The sequence below is a fragment of the Takifugu rubripes genome, chromosome 9 (genome assembly GCF_901000725.2).
Source record: "Takifugu rubripes chromosome 9, fTakRub1.2, whole genome shotgun sequence".
Lineage (NCBI taxonomy): Eukaryota > Metazoa > Chordata > Actinopteri > Tetraodontiformes > Tetraodontidae > Takifugu > Takifugu rubripes.
This window is the reverse complement of record NC_042293.1, coordinates 8,827,014-8,845,499: the sequence shown is the minus strand read 5'-3', so window position 1 is coordinate 8,845,499 and position 18,486 is coordinate 8,827,014. Positions and strand designations below refer to the sequence as shown.

The following is an 18,486-nucleotide window of genomic DNA, read 5'->3' as shown; positions in this document are numbered from 1 at the left end:
GGTGGAAACAGAGCTGATGGACGCAGTGATGCGGTCCAGGAGGCTCGGAGCCAGAAACACCGACCCCACTCAGACCCTCGGGGGTGTCGGGGCGGATTAAATTGGACTGAAAAGTGAGGAGGATGCCAGAGGAGCACAGCTCCCTCCATGGAGGTGTGAAAAGGAGAAATTTCAATGAAGGGCTGAGTCGGGACCTTAGTTATCTCCCGAGGACTGTTTACTGCAGAGGAAATGATATCTAACCGCCTGTGTACGCGCCTCACTCCCGCAGTCACTTTGGAAATAGCATGAAGGGCATCGCGGAGGTGGTGGAGGGAGGGACCGACATCTCACGTTACCCGGGCAGCGTGACAGTCAGCGCAGAGCCAGTTTTACCACAACAACCTACCTCCTTGAACCAAACCTGACAAACTCAGAGCGCTGTTTCTTCCACCCCCGTCGTGATACGTTTCCACCTGACTGACTTGTGCGAGCAGGGCGCCCGGGGAGGGTGAGAACGCGCCGCTGTGGCACAGTTACGGCCGCTGAGTGACGGCGGCAGCTGCGAGCTGCAGGAGAATCTCTCCTCCTGGGGCCCGCGGAGAAGGGCCTGATCTGGATGCGACGTCAGGGGCGCACATGCCTCCAGGAAAACCACACGGGTCTATTTCCTGCGGCCGATCGGCAAGAGCGCGCATCGCGGGGAAGGAGAAAAACATTATCTGTGGGCGGTGGGTCAATAGTATGGGAGTGCTATGTTGTCCAGGAAAGGGCTCATTCCTGAGGAATATCTGCTGACACGATTGGCCGAGGATGTCCTGCAGCCCAAGTTTAAGGCGAAACAGGGGAAGGCTCGGTTCGTGGCCAAGAACGGCGCCTGCAATGTGGCGCACACGAACATCCGAGAGCAGGGCCGGTTCCTCCAGGACGTCTTCACTACTCTGGTGGATTTAAAATGGCTCCACACGCTCATCATCTTCACCATGTCGTTTCTGTGCAGTTGGCTCCTCTTCGGGATGATCTGGTGGCTCGTCGCCTTCGCGCACGGCGACTTGTTCCAAACAGGAGACGAGTTCGTCCCGTGCGTCACGGAGGTTCACTCGTTCTCCTCCGCGTTCCTTTTCTCTATAGAGGTGCAGGTGACGATCGGCTTCGGCGGACGGATGATCACGGAGGAATGCGTGTCCGCCATCGTCATCCTGATCGTCCAGAACATCGTCGGGCTGGTGATCAACGCCATCATGCTCGGGTGCATCTTCATGAAAACCGCGCAGGCCAACCGGCGCGCGGAGACGCTGATTTTCAGTAAACACGCGGTCATCTCGGTCCGCAACAACAAGCTGTGCTTCATGATCCGCCTCGGCGACCTGAGGAAAAGCATGGTCATTAGCGCCTCCGTGCGGATGCAAGTGGTCAGGAGAACCACCACCGAGGAGGGCGAGGTGGTGCCCCTGGACCAGATCGATATCCATATGGACAACCCGGTGGGCACCAACGGGATCTTCCTGGTGTCCCCGCTCATCATATGTCACGTGATCGACAAGGAAAGCCCCCTGTACGACCTGTCCGCGACCGATCTGCAGCACGAAGACATCGAGGTGATCGTGGTGCTGGAGGGGGTGGTGGAGACCACTGGCATCACCATGCAGGCCAGGACCTCCTACGTGGCGGAGGAGATCTTATGGGGTCAGCGCTTCGTGCCCACGGTGTCCGAGGAGGAGGGCATGTACGCGGTGGATTACTCCAAGTTCGGCAACACCATGAGGGTTCCGACCCCCTTCTGCAGCGCCAAGAAACTGGACGAGGCAGGCGGCATCGCCCGACTGAAGCTGGACGAGGGCGTCACCTTGCGGCCGTATGTGAGAAAGCGGCGAAGCAACACGGTCCGCAGGTCCCGGATGGAGAGTTAAGCGTATCGGCTAGTTTTTTCTGCTTTATGAAAATTGATTAATGTACCCAACTATATTTATTTAATTATGTTACGAATTACCTGTATCCAGTGATCACGTGGTCTCAGGGTCGGTGTGAAAGCGTACAGAATCCTGTTTGAACTCCAGTTTTGAATGTTTTCAAGTTTTCTTGAAAAATGTAAAGATTTAAACCTGACTGCATGTGTCATAAAGCAATAAAGGAGAATGTCCTATAATATTTGCTGTGCATCAAATCTGAGATAAAATGGACAATCCAGACTTTAAAAAAAATATATACCTTTTAACGCGACACTGGTTTCAGAATTTATTTCCATGTTGTTTTACGCTCGTTCGCTGGTTCCGTTTGGTTTAGAAAAAACAATGAAATTGTTGTGTTCAATCATAATTAATGCTAATAAAACACCAGCAATGCCCTTTTTGGAATACAATTTCTGTGTGACGTAACATGTTTCCCAATGCGCTGAGATCCTTACTACATTTCCCAGGGTGCACTCCGCTTCCGCACACCCAGAGCGCAACTTCAGCGCTGTTAAAACTGATTTGCCCTGATATCGCCGACGTCTCATGACTAAAATGTGTCCAGCTCCTTTACCTAAAGAAATCAAACTCATCTTTCTCTTTTCTACTTAATGATTTACAGACACTAACACAAAAGATAAAACTGGGTGGCATTTCTCTTTTTATTATTAGATTATAATCCGCAGAGCTTAAAATATTAAATTGCTTTTAACTTAGTTAATAATTAAAATACATAAAAATGAGAGCCAGAACTGAAGAAACCCTGCAAAAAAAAAAAGAATAAATAAAAAAAGGAGAATTATAAACCCAATCCTCCTCCAAACAGAGGCTGTGTCTCTCAGAATCCACTCGTGATTCTTTGTATGGTCGAGTCCAAGCAGAATGGATTTTCTATACACGTGTAATGACGCATTTATTATTATTTACCCACTAATTTTCTCTGATAATCTTTTTATTAAAAACAAATTTGAAAGGGACAAAGAAACCCAAAACAGCAGAGATGTGTAGTTTTGCACTGATGACTAATAGAGAAAGCTCTCCTCCCATCCCCACTTGGTGTCATCGCCGGCTCTCAGAGCCTGCAGACATTACCTCATGTCTTTGTCTTTCTCCGCTGTTGGGATGGGGGGGGGTTGGTTTTGGTAGCTGCTGACGCTGCTTCTGTCATGTGACACGACCAGACTGCTCCAAACTATCCACTCTGTCATCTGATTAAATTATCTAACGTACAATCTTTAGATTATCCTCCCCGCTGTCTCCATGTATGCCGCCCTCTACTGGTAAGACCAGGAACATGTTTGACAGGGGTGCACAGAGCATTTGCGTGACTATACTAACGTGTGGTCGGACATGGGCAACGTCTGTCACAGGAGGATGGCTGAGCAGTCTGCTGCATGAGGAGGAAAAGATTGGGGAACAAAAAGTGACTTCTCTCTGGCAGCAGTGATGAATCCTCAGGTCCTGAGTAGGAAGCGCTTTTTAATCACCCCCACCGCCGTATAAACAGTGATTGGCTAGTATCTATCCTTTGAGCAGTAACATGGCTCCCTAACTGGCCGAGTGCCGTGCGCACCCAGGAAGGGTCCTGGGAAGTACGAGCAGAGACGCTTTATCTGCACACACCAACAACACTGTACAATAGTAGGTTGAAGCAAAGCCGAGCCCCCTTCCTGTACTGTCTGCTGGTCAGAGGAGACGGAGGGGGTTAGGGGACAATGGACACCCCGCACCCTTTCACCTCCCTCTTGTGGCGGACAAAATAAAACAAAAATGAGAGTGAAATAAAACCAAAAATAAAACATACACATATGTTTGTTCCTACTTTAAATTGCAGAGAGGATGGGAGGGATTTGCCCCACGGGAGGAACAATCACGCCAATTCCTGCTGGCGTGACAAAACCCCTCCCCGCCACCCAAACTACCCCCCTCAAAAAAAACCCCTCCCCTTCCTTTGCGGCTGGTTGTTCGGTGTCATAGCAAAATAAAAAGAGTACTGAGAGGTCTCTTTAAGTCCTGCTGGCACCGAGGAAGGGGGCAAGGCCGTCTTTTCCTTGTCTCCTCTATCTTTTCTTCCATCACCCCCCTGGGCTGTGGTCTCACCAAGCGCCCCCTGCTCATCTCTCTGTGACGTGGTTCTGTGCAGAGGGGGAAGATGTGGACGCCGGGGCAGACGGGGTGGGTGCGGGCTGCGGGGCGGGGCTGCAGAGGATTTCAGACAGGTCGTCCATGATACAGGTCTCCTTGGGGTCGACCAGGTTGAATTCCCTTATGAAAACGATGAAATGTGCGTACAGAGTGTTCAAGTGGCCCTGCAGGTCCAGAGCCACCGTCTCTTTAAAGTGCGCCCAGTAGAGGTGAGCCAGCACGTGGAACAGGTACCGGCAGATCTTCTTCACCAAGGACTCGAAGGAGTTGGGAAACTCTTTGCCTGAACAGACGGAAGAAAAAAAATTAGAAGCAAAACAAAACTAATAAAAAAGATAATTCAGAAGGATGTCAATCAGTTTTAATTCTAAAGAAACCTTCCGTTGCTCATGCAGCATCGTAATTTACCCCATTCCGCCAGCAGGGGGCAGCAGTACAACACCAAGAGACACACAGACACTCACCATACTTGGTTGGAAAGATCTCCTCATCTGTGACCAGTTTCTGACAAAGACTCATTACAAAGTCGACGTATTGAGGAGCAGTGCACTTTGTTTTCTTCCCCTTCTCGTCATACCAGTAGTATATTCTAGAAAAAAGCAGGATGTTATTGCACAACTGTGAAATGCCTAATCACTCATAGCAAAACATTTTTTTTATAAAGACATGTTTGTGGTTTGTCTTTAGAAGGAAAGAAGAAGAATAACGTCAGGCCGGCTCAACCTGTTCCTAGAGCCAAGGATTAAATGTTCAAGAGAATGTCAGACCGCCGTGGTCCAGATCTAACATTTAGATGTTTGCTTTTTGATTGGCTCAGTGTCCCGCAGCTTCATTATGGGAAGCAATGGGGAGGATATTAGCACGCCCAAGAGGGACAACAGGTCAGATAACTGCAGATGTGGGCACTCGAACCATCTCGTCAGCGGGCGAAAATGTGACATGGTGATGAAAATGAAAATAATGTCTGTACATACAGAGGATAGAGCCGTCGAGACAGACATGACAAATCCTGCGGAATGCAAAACGTCGGCATAACTGACCCCGCAGGAGAGGGAACCACTGACCACAGCGCCCGGGCCAGACTCTTACAACACACACTCACACCAGATGAGAAAACTGTGGTCATATAAGGTAGAAACACGGCTACTGGCAACGGCTGTATTTACATACTGCTTATAAATACGCACTGTGAAAATAGCCATTTTGTTTGTATTTACTGATGCTTTTCTCATATTCTGTCTACTGAAGGCAAAGAGGGAGGGTGTTGGTACACATCCCCCTGCCTCTCTCACATAAAAGCATATCATTGTACCCGCCCGCCCTTAAAAACGGGTCTAAATAGCTACCAAATGGTTTTGCTGCCTCTAGCTCATGGAAAGTTTTTCTTCCAAAAATAGTGCCGAGCTCTGTCTTTAGGCAGGGGCTTTGAGGCTGCTGTGACTATGACTTTGTCGCTTCTCACCACAGAGGAGGGGTGCCAGGGCCCTCCAGGGCAGGAAAGGGTGGGGTGCCATTTAGCAGGCGGTGGGGAGAGTTGTGTGGTGTAATGTATGATGTCAGGTCTGAGTCCTGTGTTTTCTTCCCGACGCTTTAGTGCTCTAAACACCTGCGCTTCCTATGTTTCCTCAGAGTGTGACGGCAGTGGAAAAACCCACTGTTGACGTGAGGCTGAACTCGTGACTTGTTTGTCTCTCACAACAAAGTGTGTCACTCTGAAATGGCTGTTGTTTTTGTGCGGGGGAAGACTGGGAGTGCATCCTGAAGTGTAACTTCTGCGGTTTTCTGGATAATCTGGTTTTTCAGGCTCTGAGTACACACAGGGGAGAAACACAGGGCTTACGCAGGAAGATGGCACCCCGCCCCACGAGCACAGACGAGTCAGGTAAACACTTACAGGCAGTCGCCTCCCCTCTGTGAGCACGGCATGAATAGACCTCCTTGTTACAACCTATTTAAACTTTTAACTACTGCATGGGTACGCCGTAAAACACGCAAACACAAAGCTGCAACATTCCTGCAGACACCTGTGACATCATCAGCGCGGTAACTGATGCCCCCCCCCCGCAACACACGGGCTGTAAATATAAGGTCAGATAAGTGCCAAAGTGTAATAAAACACACCAGGTCAATAACTGTACGTTCCAGCCAAGCCTGTGCTTTAATTGCTGACTCATGAGATTTCTGAGCTGGCTGGTGAACCAAGATCAACAAAGATCTTTTACGGGAACCTGAAGACTCAGGTTGTATGTGAAATAAAAGCGAAAGATGCGTGGATAAAGTTTCCTGGATGGATTTCTGATGCGTCAGTGACGCGGTGGGTGGTAGAGACGACTTACGTGTTGCACGCCGTCATGGCTTGACAGGTTTCCCCGGTGCAGAACTCTGAGATGGTGCTGTACTGCAGGTTGATAAGGTTGAAGAATGTTGTTGCTGTTGCAGAGATGACAGAGAAAGAGCGGCTGTTATCTTAAAACCTCAGTTAAACGGCAGTAATTCAGAGAGAGAACACCGACAGGGACAAGCGTGCCGCACATAGTCCCCCCCCCCCCCCCCCCCAATGGAACGGAGTAGAGGACACACCTACAAGTTCAGCACGATGCTCTGAATCTGTCACTGTGATCGGCGTGACATGCAGTCACGTGTGCAAGGGTAATCCATCAAGTCAAAGGGCTTTTCAATGCGATTTAAGAAGAAGAAACATCAAAGTGGGAGGCGGCTGCAGCTGCTGGAGGGACTAACAGATATTTCTACTGCACAGCCTGCTGTTAGAAGTAATTTTCAGGGCTGTATCCAGTGAGCAGAGAAGTATCCGCTCACATTAAGGTATAGGTTAGCGTGCAGCAGGCCTGCAACTTTGGCCGCAAAGTGAATAAATTCAGAGAAAATCAGCACTGACTGATTCAGGAAGAAACGAGTCCCTTTATGTGTGTTTCCATTCATAAACACCAATCTGGATGTGCAACCAGAACAAAAGCTAAACCATGTTCACGATTACACCTCTCCAACAGGATTTGAAGACAATGAACAATGATTTTGGATGAAAACACCACCCCGACATCAGCAGATAGGCATCTCCGGCAGCAGCTCTAGAACATCTAATCATGGTTTAACTACACACCAAAATATAAATAAATCTGAGCCAGAGTAATGAAGTGTAAAGAACAGGGTACCATTTAAACAACCGCAGTAATTGCAGTATAAGTGCACGCCCTCCCCGTTCAGAACCGTGAGGACCGTGCATGGACCCCTTTGATACTCACTGTTGCTGGCGAGCCATTCGTTGAGGTCGATCTCTCTGGGGAGCACCACCAACTCCTTCAGATCGAAATCCACCACACGGATCTTCGTGTACTCGAGCTCCAAATACTGCTTCTTCTCTTCCGCTGGAGGCTTCTTCCCGTTTGGCTTCGTCTTCGACTTCCTGCAACACAGAAATGAGGGAAGAGGTTAAAAGGCGTCGAATGATTTGATGGAGGCAATAAAAGAATTGAGTAAAGAGGCCAGTGAGGCAAATAGATCAGCGGTTCATCTGAAGATCTGAAAGTTAATAAAGCACCAAGGGCTAAAGTTGTTATCTTTACACCACTCAGAACCAGAGCAACAGACCCAAACAAGGAGTCTTCTGTAGCTGTACCTGACCTCTAAATTTGATCTGTTGTTGGGTCAGTAGCCTCCCTTCAGACAGCCCCCAGCCCCCAACCCCCCGCTCCCTGTATGCTTACTGCAAGTTTTAGCACGGGGGTGTCAGAGCACACACTTCCTCCTAGACCACAGCCGACCTGTCTCTCAGACAGACAGGTGTGTCTGCAGGACAAAGGAGGGCTGCGGAGCATGCGAGAAACTGCTGCATATCTGAGCAAAGAGCAGGAAACAGAGGGCGAAGTGAAATCAGATGGGGAAGGAAGGAATGAGAAGAGGAGGAAAGATCGACACGGGCCAAGCTGATATCCATGGGAACTAATAAACACTTACAAAACACGACAAGACAGCGGAGCGTGAAAGCTCTTGGCCTGAGCGGCCTTCAAATGCCTTCCTGCAGTTTAATTTCCTTCTTAGAGCAGTATTTTCAGAGGGGGAAGGCCTGTCGTTGTGCGGATGGATACCCTTTACTCTGTAAATGTTAAAGTTCCCCCATCTTTAGCGTCTGCTCCGGTTGATTGAAAGTAGCAGGCAGGAGAAGTGGACAACGTCTCCCAGCAGGCACAGAGAGCTGAAGGTCTGAGGGGCTGATGCTCGTGTTACCGCGTTCACCTCAACAGCTTCTCTTCTGCTGGCTTATTATTCATGGAGGTTTTCAGGCTCATCCTGGGAGGATCATGCCGCTGGCTAACCATTAAACCGGTGACCCTCTTATGGTTCCCGGCTTCTGGGCTCACCTGTCCAAACAGCCCGTGGTTCAGTCCAATCTTTGCCCTCTCTTATCTATGCTGTCATCATTTAATTACCGTTTCTCGTAAATACAAAGCTCCATCTGGGTTAAAGTTTATTATTTGTTTTGTTTCTTATCATCTGCCTTTGCATCTGCCCCCCCCCCAGACTTCTTTCCCACCAACGAACGCACATTCATGTGGTCACACTGGGCTGCATGTTCTGTCATGTGAAAGAGCTTTACCAGAGGATCCAACTTCATCCGCAGAAACTATCAGGCCTCGCAACTTTTCAAAGGACTTGCTGAGCCCCCTCGCCCCCCCCCCCCCTCCCGAAAACATCATGTTTCACTGAGCTATTTCCTGCCTCTGTTGCTGCGAAATTTCATAACTTTCCAAACAAAAGCCTCCTCCAGCTTTAAAGAGTGTTTGCGTAGGATGGGAAGTGGAATTCTGCAGCGATGAATCGAGTTTGTGGAGACAGAAAACATCCCTTCCCTCAAACGTGCGCGCGCACGCACACGTGTGCAGGCACAGCTTTGTCTTTTCTTGGTAAAGTTCAGCCAGAGAAGACTTTGCCATAAAAGGGAGCAGATGCGTCTGTCTCCTCACCAGATCTGGGCAGTCCAGAAGGCAGGAGACCAGACCGGGGCCAGCCACGTGTCTCCGAATAAGTTGGGGGGGGGGACCAGGGGGCGGCCACAGCCTGCCTGGCACCAACTGGAACCAGACTCGCAACTGAGCGCATCTACCGAGGAGAGGGAAACCCACATTGGCACGCTTGGAGGCTCCACATGGCCTCATGGGTAACCTCAGGCAGCAGTGGAGGGTGTGAAGCAGGAAGACAGCAATGACAATAAAGCGCAAGGAGGAAATAGACTGGTATATTCAGGTGACGTGGAGGTCAGTGCTGAGCAGAGGCCGTCCCCACAGCTGTTCCACTGCGTCTCTCTAATCCTTTCACTTTTCACAGCGGCACCTCCCCCCTACCCACATGACCATCCTCACCCGCTACCTTTCCTCCCATACGCAGAAAGCCACACGCCGATGGATGTCTAAAGCCCCCTCCGCCACAAAACCCCTCAGTTGGTCCCAACAGCCGCTCACAACCGGACCCAGTTATTCGGAACATCCGCAGAACAGAAAATGTCTGTGGACCAGGAGAAAGGTAAGATTTTGCTGAAGTATTCCAACAGCCTGAGGTGGCAAACATGTTTAAAACCCCCGTGGACTGGAAGACATGCGTCACACATTACTCATTTATAACTCAACAAACCCGTCATGAGAAGTTTTCAACAGGCGGCTGAGGTGTTAATTTAAACGAGGGGAGTTAACTTAAGTAAAGAGGATCAGTAGTTTTCCCAGTGCCTGGCCTCCAGATCTAATTCAGGATTCAAAGTGAATTGACTCAGTGACTCTTCCCCCCCCTGAATACACCACAGACAGAGGAGAACGCTCAAGATAAACCACAGCAATCATTCAGGGGCTAAAAAGAGACCGGGGTAAGGACGGGGTAAACCTGAGGTCCGGCCTCATGGTGCGGAATTCTGCTCGGTAAACGCTCAGGCTGCATTTCGCTGCAATTTTGGAGGATGGCGCTAATCAGGAGCGACTTATCAGGTTTAGATAAAAGTAAAGAAACAATATGGAACAGCTGCCACCACCTAATCATCCATATCACTGCTGGTGTGAGAAGCATTGTAAATCACAACTGTAGTCAAGGTACAGCTCTAAAAATGTACACACACACCTAAATCAACAGGTCATCCCACTCTTGTACTATTCTCTCCATCTCCCAGCCTCTTATGGTGCTCGGCTAAACCCCTTTGAGAGGCCCTCAGGCCTGCGGAGTGTGTAGGGACCCCCTGCTGGAGCCATAATGAAGCCTCATCAACATCACAACACACATATTTGACAGGAAAGGCTGGGCCTGCTGCAGGAGCACCAATGTAACACAGATTGTGCACAAAAGAAAACACCCACCTTGGAGTTTGTTTACGACTGAACGACTTCCTGTATCCAGGAATTCAATTTGGGTCAATACAACCAAACGCACCACGCAATGGGACGGTTGACTTAGTGCGGATATAAGTGCGTTGGGTAGCAATGTTACGGTAAATGTAGCTTGTCCTAAAGCTACATGTTACCTTGGCTAACAAGCAGAGCTGCATCCACAGAAGGAGGCAGTGTATAGAGATTTCTGGATTTTAGGTATTCATTTTGATGGTTTTGAAGGAATACCCAGACCAGAGACCGCGTGGGCTTTCTTCTTTCAGTGCTGTTCATTTATTTGAAGAATAAATGAAAGAATCACTGTGTGAGAACATTGGGTGGGAGGTCAGATCCTGCCATTACTTCAGGGTTGTGTCAGACATCACTCATTCACGCCAGGCTTAAATTAAAAGGCACAGAAATATTCACACAAGGAGGAAACCGAACGAGGTGCAGTAAAAATGTGTACGTCACCCTTGTTAAACTCACCAACATGCATCCTTGTTAATGAATTAGTTTATGGAAACCTAATTTTATCGCTTCCAGGCAAAGAAACTATACAACTCTTTCCTTATTACGCATTTGAATTACCAAATGAAGTTCCAGGGCACAAACCTGCTGCGACCTGCCAAAGGTGTTGCAACAAACATAACAATATTCCGCGGAAAACACTCCTTTGCTGCGCCCATTACGCCTTGCTCACAACCTGTCATTCTAAGATGGAGGATATTCTCCTCCCCATCTTTCTCCACATTTTCTCAAACTACAAAGGGATTGCGAGGCATGCGCCCTACAGGTAGATCACTTGAAAACACACCTGCCTGCAGACTTGAACGGTAAGAGGAGCCTTTGTTGGGGCATTAGCACGAGGCACCGTCCCCCATGACAGTAATTCCTTACCTTCCAGTGTAAATATGCACAACTGGATGAAGATAAACATGCTGAGCGCATTTTGTCAGGATATATCAAAAGCAAACCTGGGTGACAGATCTAAGTGGGTCATGCATTCTTCCAGGTCATGCTGCCCTTTGTTCTTCAAAAGGACAGATTTAACCCAACCACTTCAAACTGCCTCTAGGTAACCATGCTAGAAATGAAAACAACTTCATAAAGTAGGTTACAGTTTTAAAAAAAAAACAAAAAAAAAAGTGTGATTGTGAAATTCTGGGCCTTGCGGACCTTAATTAATGTGGTCTAAAATGGGAAGGCTACATTTTTAATAAAATCCTTTACATCACTACATTTTTACCAAAAGGAAAAGTCCAGTGGCTGAAAATAATGCCAACCAGATATTGATAAAGTTACTACTCGACATATTTTAAGCTTAATAAGACGCAGAGTCACATTTCTGTGCTCTTGTTGAATCTTGTTGGTTGGAGGAGGAATGAGGCATTCACGGTCCTTATTCCCCACCGCCTGGAAACTTTGACCAGAGGCTTTTAAAGCTCTGTATTTCCTATTATTACAAAGCAGCACATTCATTATAAATTAGTGAAATAATAGTCCATGTCTGCAGCTTTATTTTACACGACGGAAGAACGAATCATCTTTAGGTATCAAATATGTAATGTTAAAAACGTGCAACACATAGGATGATATCGATTTAAAAACCCGACTTTACATAAGTAAAGCGGTAGAAATAAACGAAGAGAAGGCTTACTACGCTTTTATTATTTTAAAAGTATTTCGTAATTAGCGAACTCCACTTTAAAAGTTAGAAGAGAAGCGGGGGTCTTACCTCAGTACTTTTCCGACTGCCTGAAGCACCATTTTGCAACTTAGCCCGTTTTTAGAGTTTCTCTGAGAGTGCATGACCGTCTTATCCCCAGTAAAAGAACAACCTCAGATCATCGTTTAAAAGAGAACTCTGTCCTTAGACTTCAGCTGTGAAACACACATGCAGGTTGGTTCCGTCTGACACCGACTTTACCGAAAAACTTGGTCAGGACCGCAAGGGCCCGCCTTCTCCACTCTCTCCACCAATCAGCAACAGGAATCAGGATCAGGGGGCGGGATGTATTGACGTCAACGCCTACTCGCACGGACACGCTACGGCCCACAGGAGTGTAGTTACAATGTAACAACAGGTGGTCAGATGGTTAGCAAAGACTACAAAGGCAATAAAAGGTGGCTTTAGCGTGAATGTCACGATTGGGACAGAAGAAGTCCTTTGGTGTGATCACAACAAAGACTATTACTTTGTGTAGAGTATTACTTCTGACATTTTAGGTTGAAAAAAGTACTTTAATTCAATTTCCCCACGGGGATGAATAAAGTACATCTTAATCTTAAAAATTTAGCCTAAGTACAAACAGACCCCATCCCATCTAATTAAAGGTGGTTCTAAAGCTAATCCTAAAAATATATATTCAAATGACTGTTTAGTTTTATTACAAAAATGATGAATTTGACTGCGAAAGGAAAGGCAAATATTGGTTGAAAAAGTCAATTTAAAAAACAGGCATGGGAAAAGTATGAAAGTGTGCAGGATTTCAGGCTGACGATGGTGACATATAATTGTACACTGTCACAGCATCACCTCCCAGTGTGGGAATTGGTGCAGGGTTAAACACAGTGTGCACGTAGGGGTAGAGAGCCTACATTCTTCCCACCGACTCTGAACTTCACATGATCGTCCAAATGTAGCAGGACTGGTGGCACCGGGGCCTGTTTAAACATGTAAAACCCACTGCAGGAATAAAAGAAAGCCTGTCTGAAAGCCAAAGGCAGTCATAAGAATATGCTGAAGCTTCTCTGCGAGGCAGCGCATCACCCTGGGGAATTGTTGTATTTTAAATGCAGACTAAACTGTAAACACAGGGAGCTGAACAAACAAGAATAAATGAAGACGACATTACTATAATTACTTCCTCTCAACAAACATCCTCTCTTCAATCACCCTTCACACATTTCTCCACCCGTTCTTGGAATGTTTCTACATGTCCCTAATTCCATCCCCTCCTCTTCGATGCATTTCTTCCCCTCTTTGTTCAACTACAACTTGTGGGGCCTTGGCGGAGCGGCAGATGTGACAAACCCTGGATCAGACATCTGCTGTAACTGAAAGCCACCAGTCTGCGATCTGAAGCTCTGGTATGTGCACTCCTTGGATGTGGGTGGGTAGCGAGGGAGATAAAAAGACATTATGAGGGTGTTGTATGTAAAGAACGGCCTTATATCATGCGCCTGTGTGTGATCTCCGCATGCAAAGGTGTCTGCAGACATAACAGTGGAGCTGTGTGCCGAGCGTTTATGTCCGAGGGATCCAAACACGAGCTGAAAGAATTCAGAGGGACAGAGTGTCTTACTGCCTCCTCTCTGCACCTTCATCCCGCATGATGGACTGCCTTCCTGCTTACAGCTGAGTGGGAGGAGATTCTGGCAAAGAGGGGCCCCAGCACTGTGTGGCTCCTGCTGTGGTAGCATAGCTGAGGAGAGCCAGACCAGAGCGGGGCACTGACTTTTCCCTCGTTGCTAAATATAGCATCAGCCTGCCTGGTCTGGCCCATAAAGACTACAGAGAACAGAGGTTTGGTGAAGGGGGGGGGGGGGGGGTCACACGTGTGAGCCGTGTGTGTGTGTGTGCTTGTGGAGGGGGAGATTAACAACTCACAACTTACAAACAGCTATTTTGCAGATCATTGAAAGCCATTTGTTGCCACCATCAAAATTTACTTTAATTGCTAGTAACTATGAGAAGAAGTGTGTGGTCATTGAAGAGCGCCGGGGCCTGACGGGGGCTTCTACACTCACTGCTGAGTTATTGTGGACAGAATCGGTCAGGCAGAGGCGTCAGAGACCAGCAGCAATGTTAATCTATTGTTGCTGTCCTTAAAGTTGCTAATACGGAGGCACACCTGCAGTGCATGCTAGCTCCAGGCAGAGCGAAGAGGCGGAGGCAGAAGATGGTGGCACTGAGCCACGCAAGTCAAACCCTCTTACGCAACGAGTGACGTGCATGGAAACCAACGGCCGCATTCCTTCCTCTGAAAGACAGAGGTTTCCTTTTTCTGCTCCGCAAATGTCACAAGCGCCATCGTTTTCCTTACACAGACAAGACATGGCATCACCCGCGCGGCACCTGCTCGCGCCGAAGCAGATGTTGCTGCACAAGCTCCAGTTACCCTCACACTGAGCCTTTCAGACACATGTGGGAGGTCATGAATGAGTGGCTCCAAGCCAACGATGAGTTAAAACAGTTGACTTCGGGTTAAACAATCATCCTTTTTTTGGCGGTTGTTCCGAACCTTTAGGAACTGAAAAAAAACTCACGAGGCACGTTAGTCATGACGAGGGAGGGAGCGAAATCAAGGCGCTTCATGGAAACAATCAGGTCACGGCGGACTTTTCACTGATTCGTTTCATTGATAATCGGATGAAGAAAAAAGTTGATGTCAGGCAAAGCGTCTGCGTAGGCCAACAGATAAGAAAGCGATTGGAATCACTACAGCTTTGACGCAATAACCTTTAGAATTTGGATAGTTAGGAGGAGATCTGGGGCTGAAAAATAAAGTTTGAACCTTTCTAAAAACCCAATCCAATCCTGGCTGGGATCCAAATGACGGACAGGTAATCCAGCCAACCGGTTAAAAAGCCCAACTGTTTAAATAAAAGTTGCTCTGCAAGACCTTCGTTTTGCTGTGCATTCTGGGAGTGTGGGAGTAGGGAGTGTGTTTAGGTAAGGACTTAGCCAGTGAAAACACTCGAGGACTTTAGTTCCAGGAGGGGTTCTATGGGCCTAGATGGAGGTCAGTAAGGCCAAGGGACTCTCTGTACACTGTACCCAGTGACCCACTCAGTGAACCCAATGTCCCAATTTAGACAAAAAAAGCTTGTCATCTGCTGCCACAGCCAAAAACACCTGAATATAACTAAAAAATAAATGCTGTGTCAAGATCCTTTAAAAAAAATAACCCTGAGCTATTAATAGACAAGCAAATCATCTCAAGTCACACACCTTGTGAAAGAGAGGGTTGTTTCACAGCTCTGATTTAATACACATTAACGGAAAAAAGCCACAAAATAATAAGCTCTTGCATTCTTGCAAGTTAGCTGAAGACAAGAGAAAGGATTGGCCCCGGTACTGCTATCAATGCTTCCCCAATAAAAAACAGCACTCCGGGAGAGCTGAAACATTGTTTCCCTGAACTAAAAAATGTCCACACAGGTGAGAACATGCTGGTGCCACATGACTCTACACAGGTGCAGGGGTTTCATAAGGGCAGGCTGCTCTCTGCACTCCTTCTCCTTCCCCTCCATCTTAATCTTCATTCTGTTTACCGAAGGCTCGCGACATCATTTTAAAGGTGGACGTGAGCCGATTCCGTACATCCTAACCTCGCTCACGTGCTTGACAAATGCACAAAGGCCTGAACATGTGGAGCGTGTGTCAGTGGTGAGCGAGGACGTCTGAGCAGATTTAATCTGTGAGACAAAAGCAGACTAGATGCTTTGGTTCATTTAGCATCACTGCGACAGGAATCTGAAACATTCAGAATATCATTTTAGCGCATTAAGCCCTTTTAAGGTTGGGGGTGTCAACGGCTCCTGCTCTTCTCTGACCTTTGCTCCCCTTTCAGGACCTGCAGTGGTTTCCACACTCTGTATGTGTGCCATTTCTCTCCCTCCATCTCTCCGTTGCTCTGCATTCCTGCAGGGGAAGGGCTGCTTGTGCTGACATGCCAGTGTTCTCTGTACACACAGCCAGGATAAACAGTGGACGGACATGAAAAGTTGACCCGAGAAGGTCAAGAGCAGCAGATCTAACAACATAACCTTCAGATCGTTCTTTTTAGAGACATTTTGAATGACGTGGTGATTTTTTTTTTTCTTCTGTGTGTTAAAAGAGATAAGTCTAGCCAAGTGTATTCCAGAGATAAGAGGTTGTGTCCTGGCTGGATTCAGATTGGAGGAAGAGAAGGATTTAGGAAGACAGGAGATGAGAAATACCAGATGTGCATGAATTGCTGTCTCCATGCATACTTTCAGAGGGATGCCAAAATCATATCAGCTGGAATGGGCTACAGAGAAGGCGAGAAATGAGGAGGAAGTAATGAGAAATATGGATTAAGGAGTTTATACATTCCTGAGGGAATTTTCATACACATTTTCACACACATTCACCTTTGAAGGTTGAAGCTGATCGTTATATAACAGTCGGAATAGCTGACAGAGGCAGTAATAGCAGCGGTAAATAAACTGACGTCAAAGCTGTGGCATGTTGCTGCCTCACACGTGTTCTCTGCATGAACACAATGTTACCTCTCGCCTGCTATTAAATGTAACTGCTGAATTATGCTAATGGCTGCAGGTCGGATCGATACCCCGACAGCCAGAGGCGACGGCGAGTCACGAAGGGAGCCGTCGCAGAGCCTTACGGCTAACAAGATTAAGGCTTAAAACCCGTCTCTGCAGAAGTTATGAAGCTCTTGAACAGAGGCTGGACTGCACGGTTGTCTTAGTTGAGCCAGTTTTCCATTTATAGCAACAATATGCATAAAACCACTTACACAACAGGCACCAATAAATGAAAAACAGTTTATATCTTCAGGCTTCATTCATTTTCAAGCTTGATATGTAAATGCAAATGTTCCTGTCTCATGCCTGCATTGTGACTGGAGGAAAACAAGAAAGGTTCCCAGGGCCAGAAATCAAAAAAACAATAAACTTCTAAAAAGGAAAAGAATGTGGCATTTCCTGGGAAGTCTATGTTAACCTTGCTCTGAGGCCAGGACACACACCCACAACATAATCTTCTAAAAGCAGATAAAATTCGGAACATTTCTGAACCGAACCAAAACATCACCTCCAGATTAATATGCCTGATGTTTGTCTGATGAGAACAATGCTGCCACCTGCTGGCGGCACACAGGTGCACAGTTTTCATAACTGGCGTGGGGCCTCAACAACGACCCTTCCACAAACAGCCCCCACCAATCTTACACAATCTCACACTCCAGCAGAGTTTTCCAGTCCAGGTTTATATCCTGTGTGTGTATACACATGTGCACAAAACACACACAGCACTGGAGCACTACAAACAGCAGGACCCCTCGAGGCCGCTAAAACTTCCACCAGTTTATTACCAGCCGCTCTTGTTCGGAAGAGAAAAGGAAAAAAGAGTGATGAAGCAGCTTTTTTTTTTTTAAATGGACGATGCCAGAGTTTAATGAAAGGTGAGGTTCAGGAGGCAGGAAGTAGGAATTAGTGACGTAAAGAAGACTTAGGAGGGGAGTTGTGGTTAAACACGAGCACAAGTAGTGGACTGTGTGCCTCTGTGGGAGGGGGAGAGAGCAGCGTGAGGCGCAGGGGGCCGGACGGGGCGCCAGGAACAGAAAACAGATTATATTTTCTGAAGCAAAACACACTAAAATATGCACGACTACCTAAAGGGGCTTCATGGGACTGGTTTGACCTGTAAATATGCTGCAGAGGCATAATTCAGCGGACTTCCTGAGTGATTTACAGAAGAGCTGATGCTCTGATAAAGGAGGGTGGGCGACTTCTTGTTTGTTTTTGTGCTCCAAGATTGTGCATTCTTGCACCGCTTTGGCTCATTTACCCTAAGTGAGGGCATTTAGTCGCAGATTTCCGTTCTGTTTTCCAGGGAATAGGCAGGAATGTTTTTCTTCCCAGGATAAACGCTCTCACATGGTTCAATGTACAGAATGTTAATTTCCTTCATTGATCGGCAGAGAACGACTGCAGCCGCGTCACAGAGAGGGAACAGAGCGCGGAGGGATCCGAAATATGTGGAAAAATGTATGAAAGCTGTTACATAACAAGGTTATGGCTCAGTGTCATCCTCCAGCCAGGTCAAAATCTGAAAATAGAAAGTGGGGAGGTAATGACTTAAGGCAGAAGTCACATCATATTAGTCGGCTTGTCAGCGCACAGCAGCTCTTCTTCAGATTGATTACGCAACCGACGTCAGTCTGCAGGCCGTCTAGTCGAAACGCACAGATGAGAGAAAGACCAAGGCCTAAATGGAGTTTTGTAATATACATTTTAGGTTTTGGGATTCCTTTACATGCGTTTGTGAACGTCGGCTGCCG

At 47.4% G+C, this 18,486-nt stretch overlaps 2 protein-coding genes across 5 annotated transcripts in view; one reads left to right on the top strand and one right to left on the bottom strand.

Annotated features, from left to right (window-relative positions):
* The first annotated feature begins 15 nt into the window (after positions 1–15).
* On the top strand, positions 16–2,338 carry LOC115251140 (ATP-sensitive inward rectifier potassium channel 11-like). The gene has a single exon (XM_029842391.1). It carries the CDS (start codon positions 735–737, stop codon positions 1,887–1,889), a length of 1,155 nt encoding a protein of 384 aa, XP_029698251.1. The 5' UTR covers positions 16–734; the 3' UTR covers positions 1,890–2,338.
* A 231-nt stretch (positions 2,339–2,569) lies between these two features.
* mob2a (MOB kinase activator 2a) overlaps positions 2,570–18,486 on the bottom strand; it is a 35,215-nt gene continuing 19,298 nt past the window's right edge. For 3 of the 4 annotated variants that reach the window (XM_003967355.3, XM_011607260.2, XM_011607259.2), the window contains exons 2-5: positions 7,334–7,494; positions 6,410–6,503; positions 4,538–4,662; positions 2,570–4,356 (exon numbers count right to left, since the gene is read on the bottom strand). In XM_003967355.3, coding sequence (XP_003967404.1) covers positions 4,043–4,356; positions 4,538–4,662; positions 6,410–6,503; positions 7,334–7,494 — 694 coding nt within the window. In that variant the 3' untranslated portion in view covers positions 2,570–4,042. Of the gene's footprint in view, positions 4,357–4,537; positions 4,663–6,409; positions 6,504–7,333; positions 7,495–12,170; positions 12,529–18,486 lie in introns of those variants that run through there. The other variant, XM_011607258.2, reaches the window with a different exon arrangement.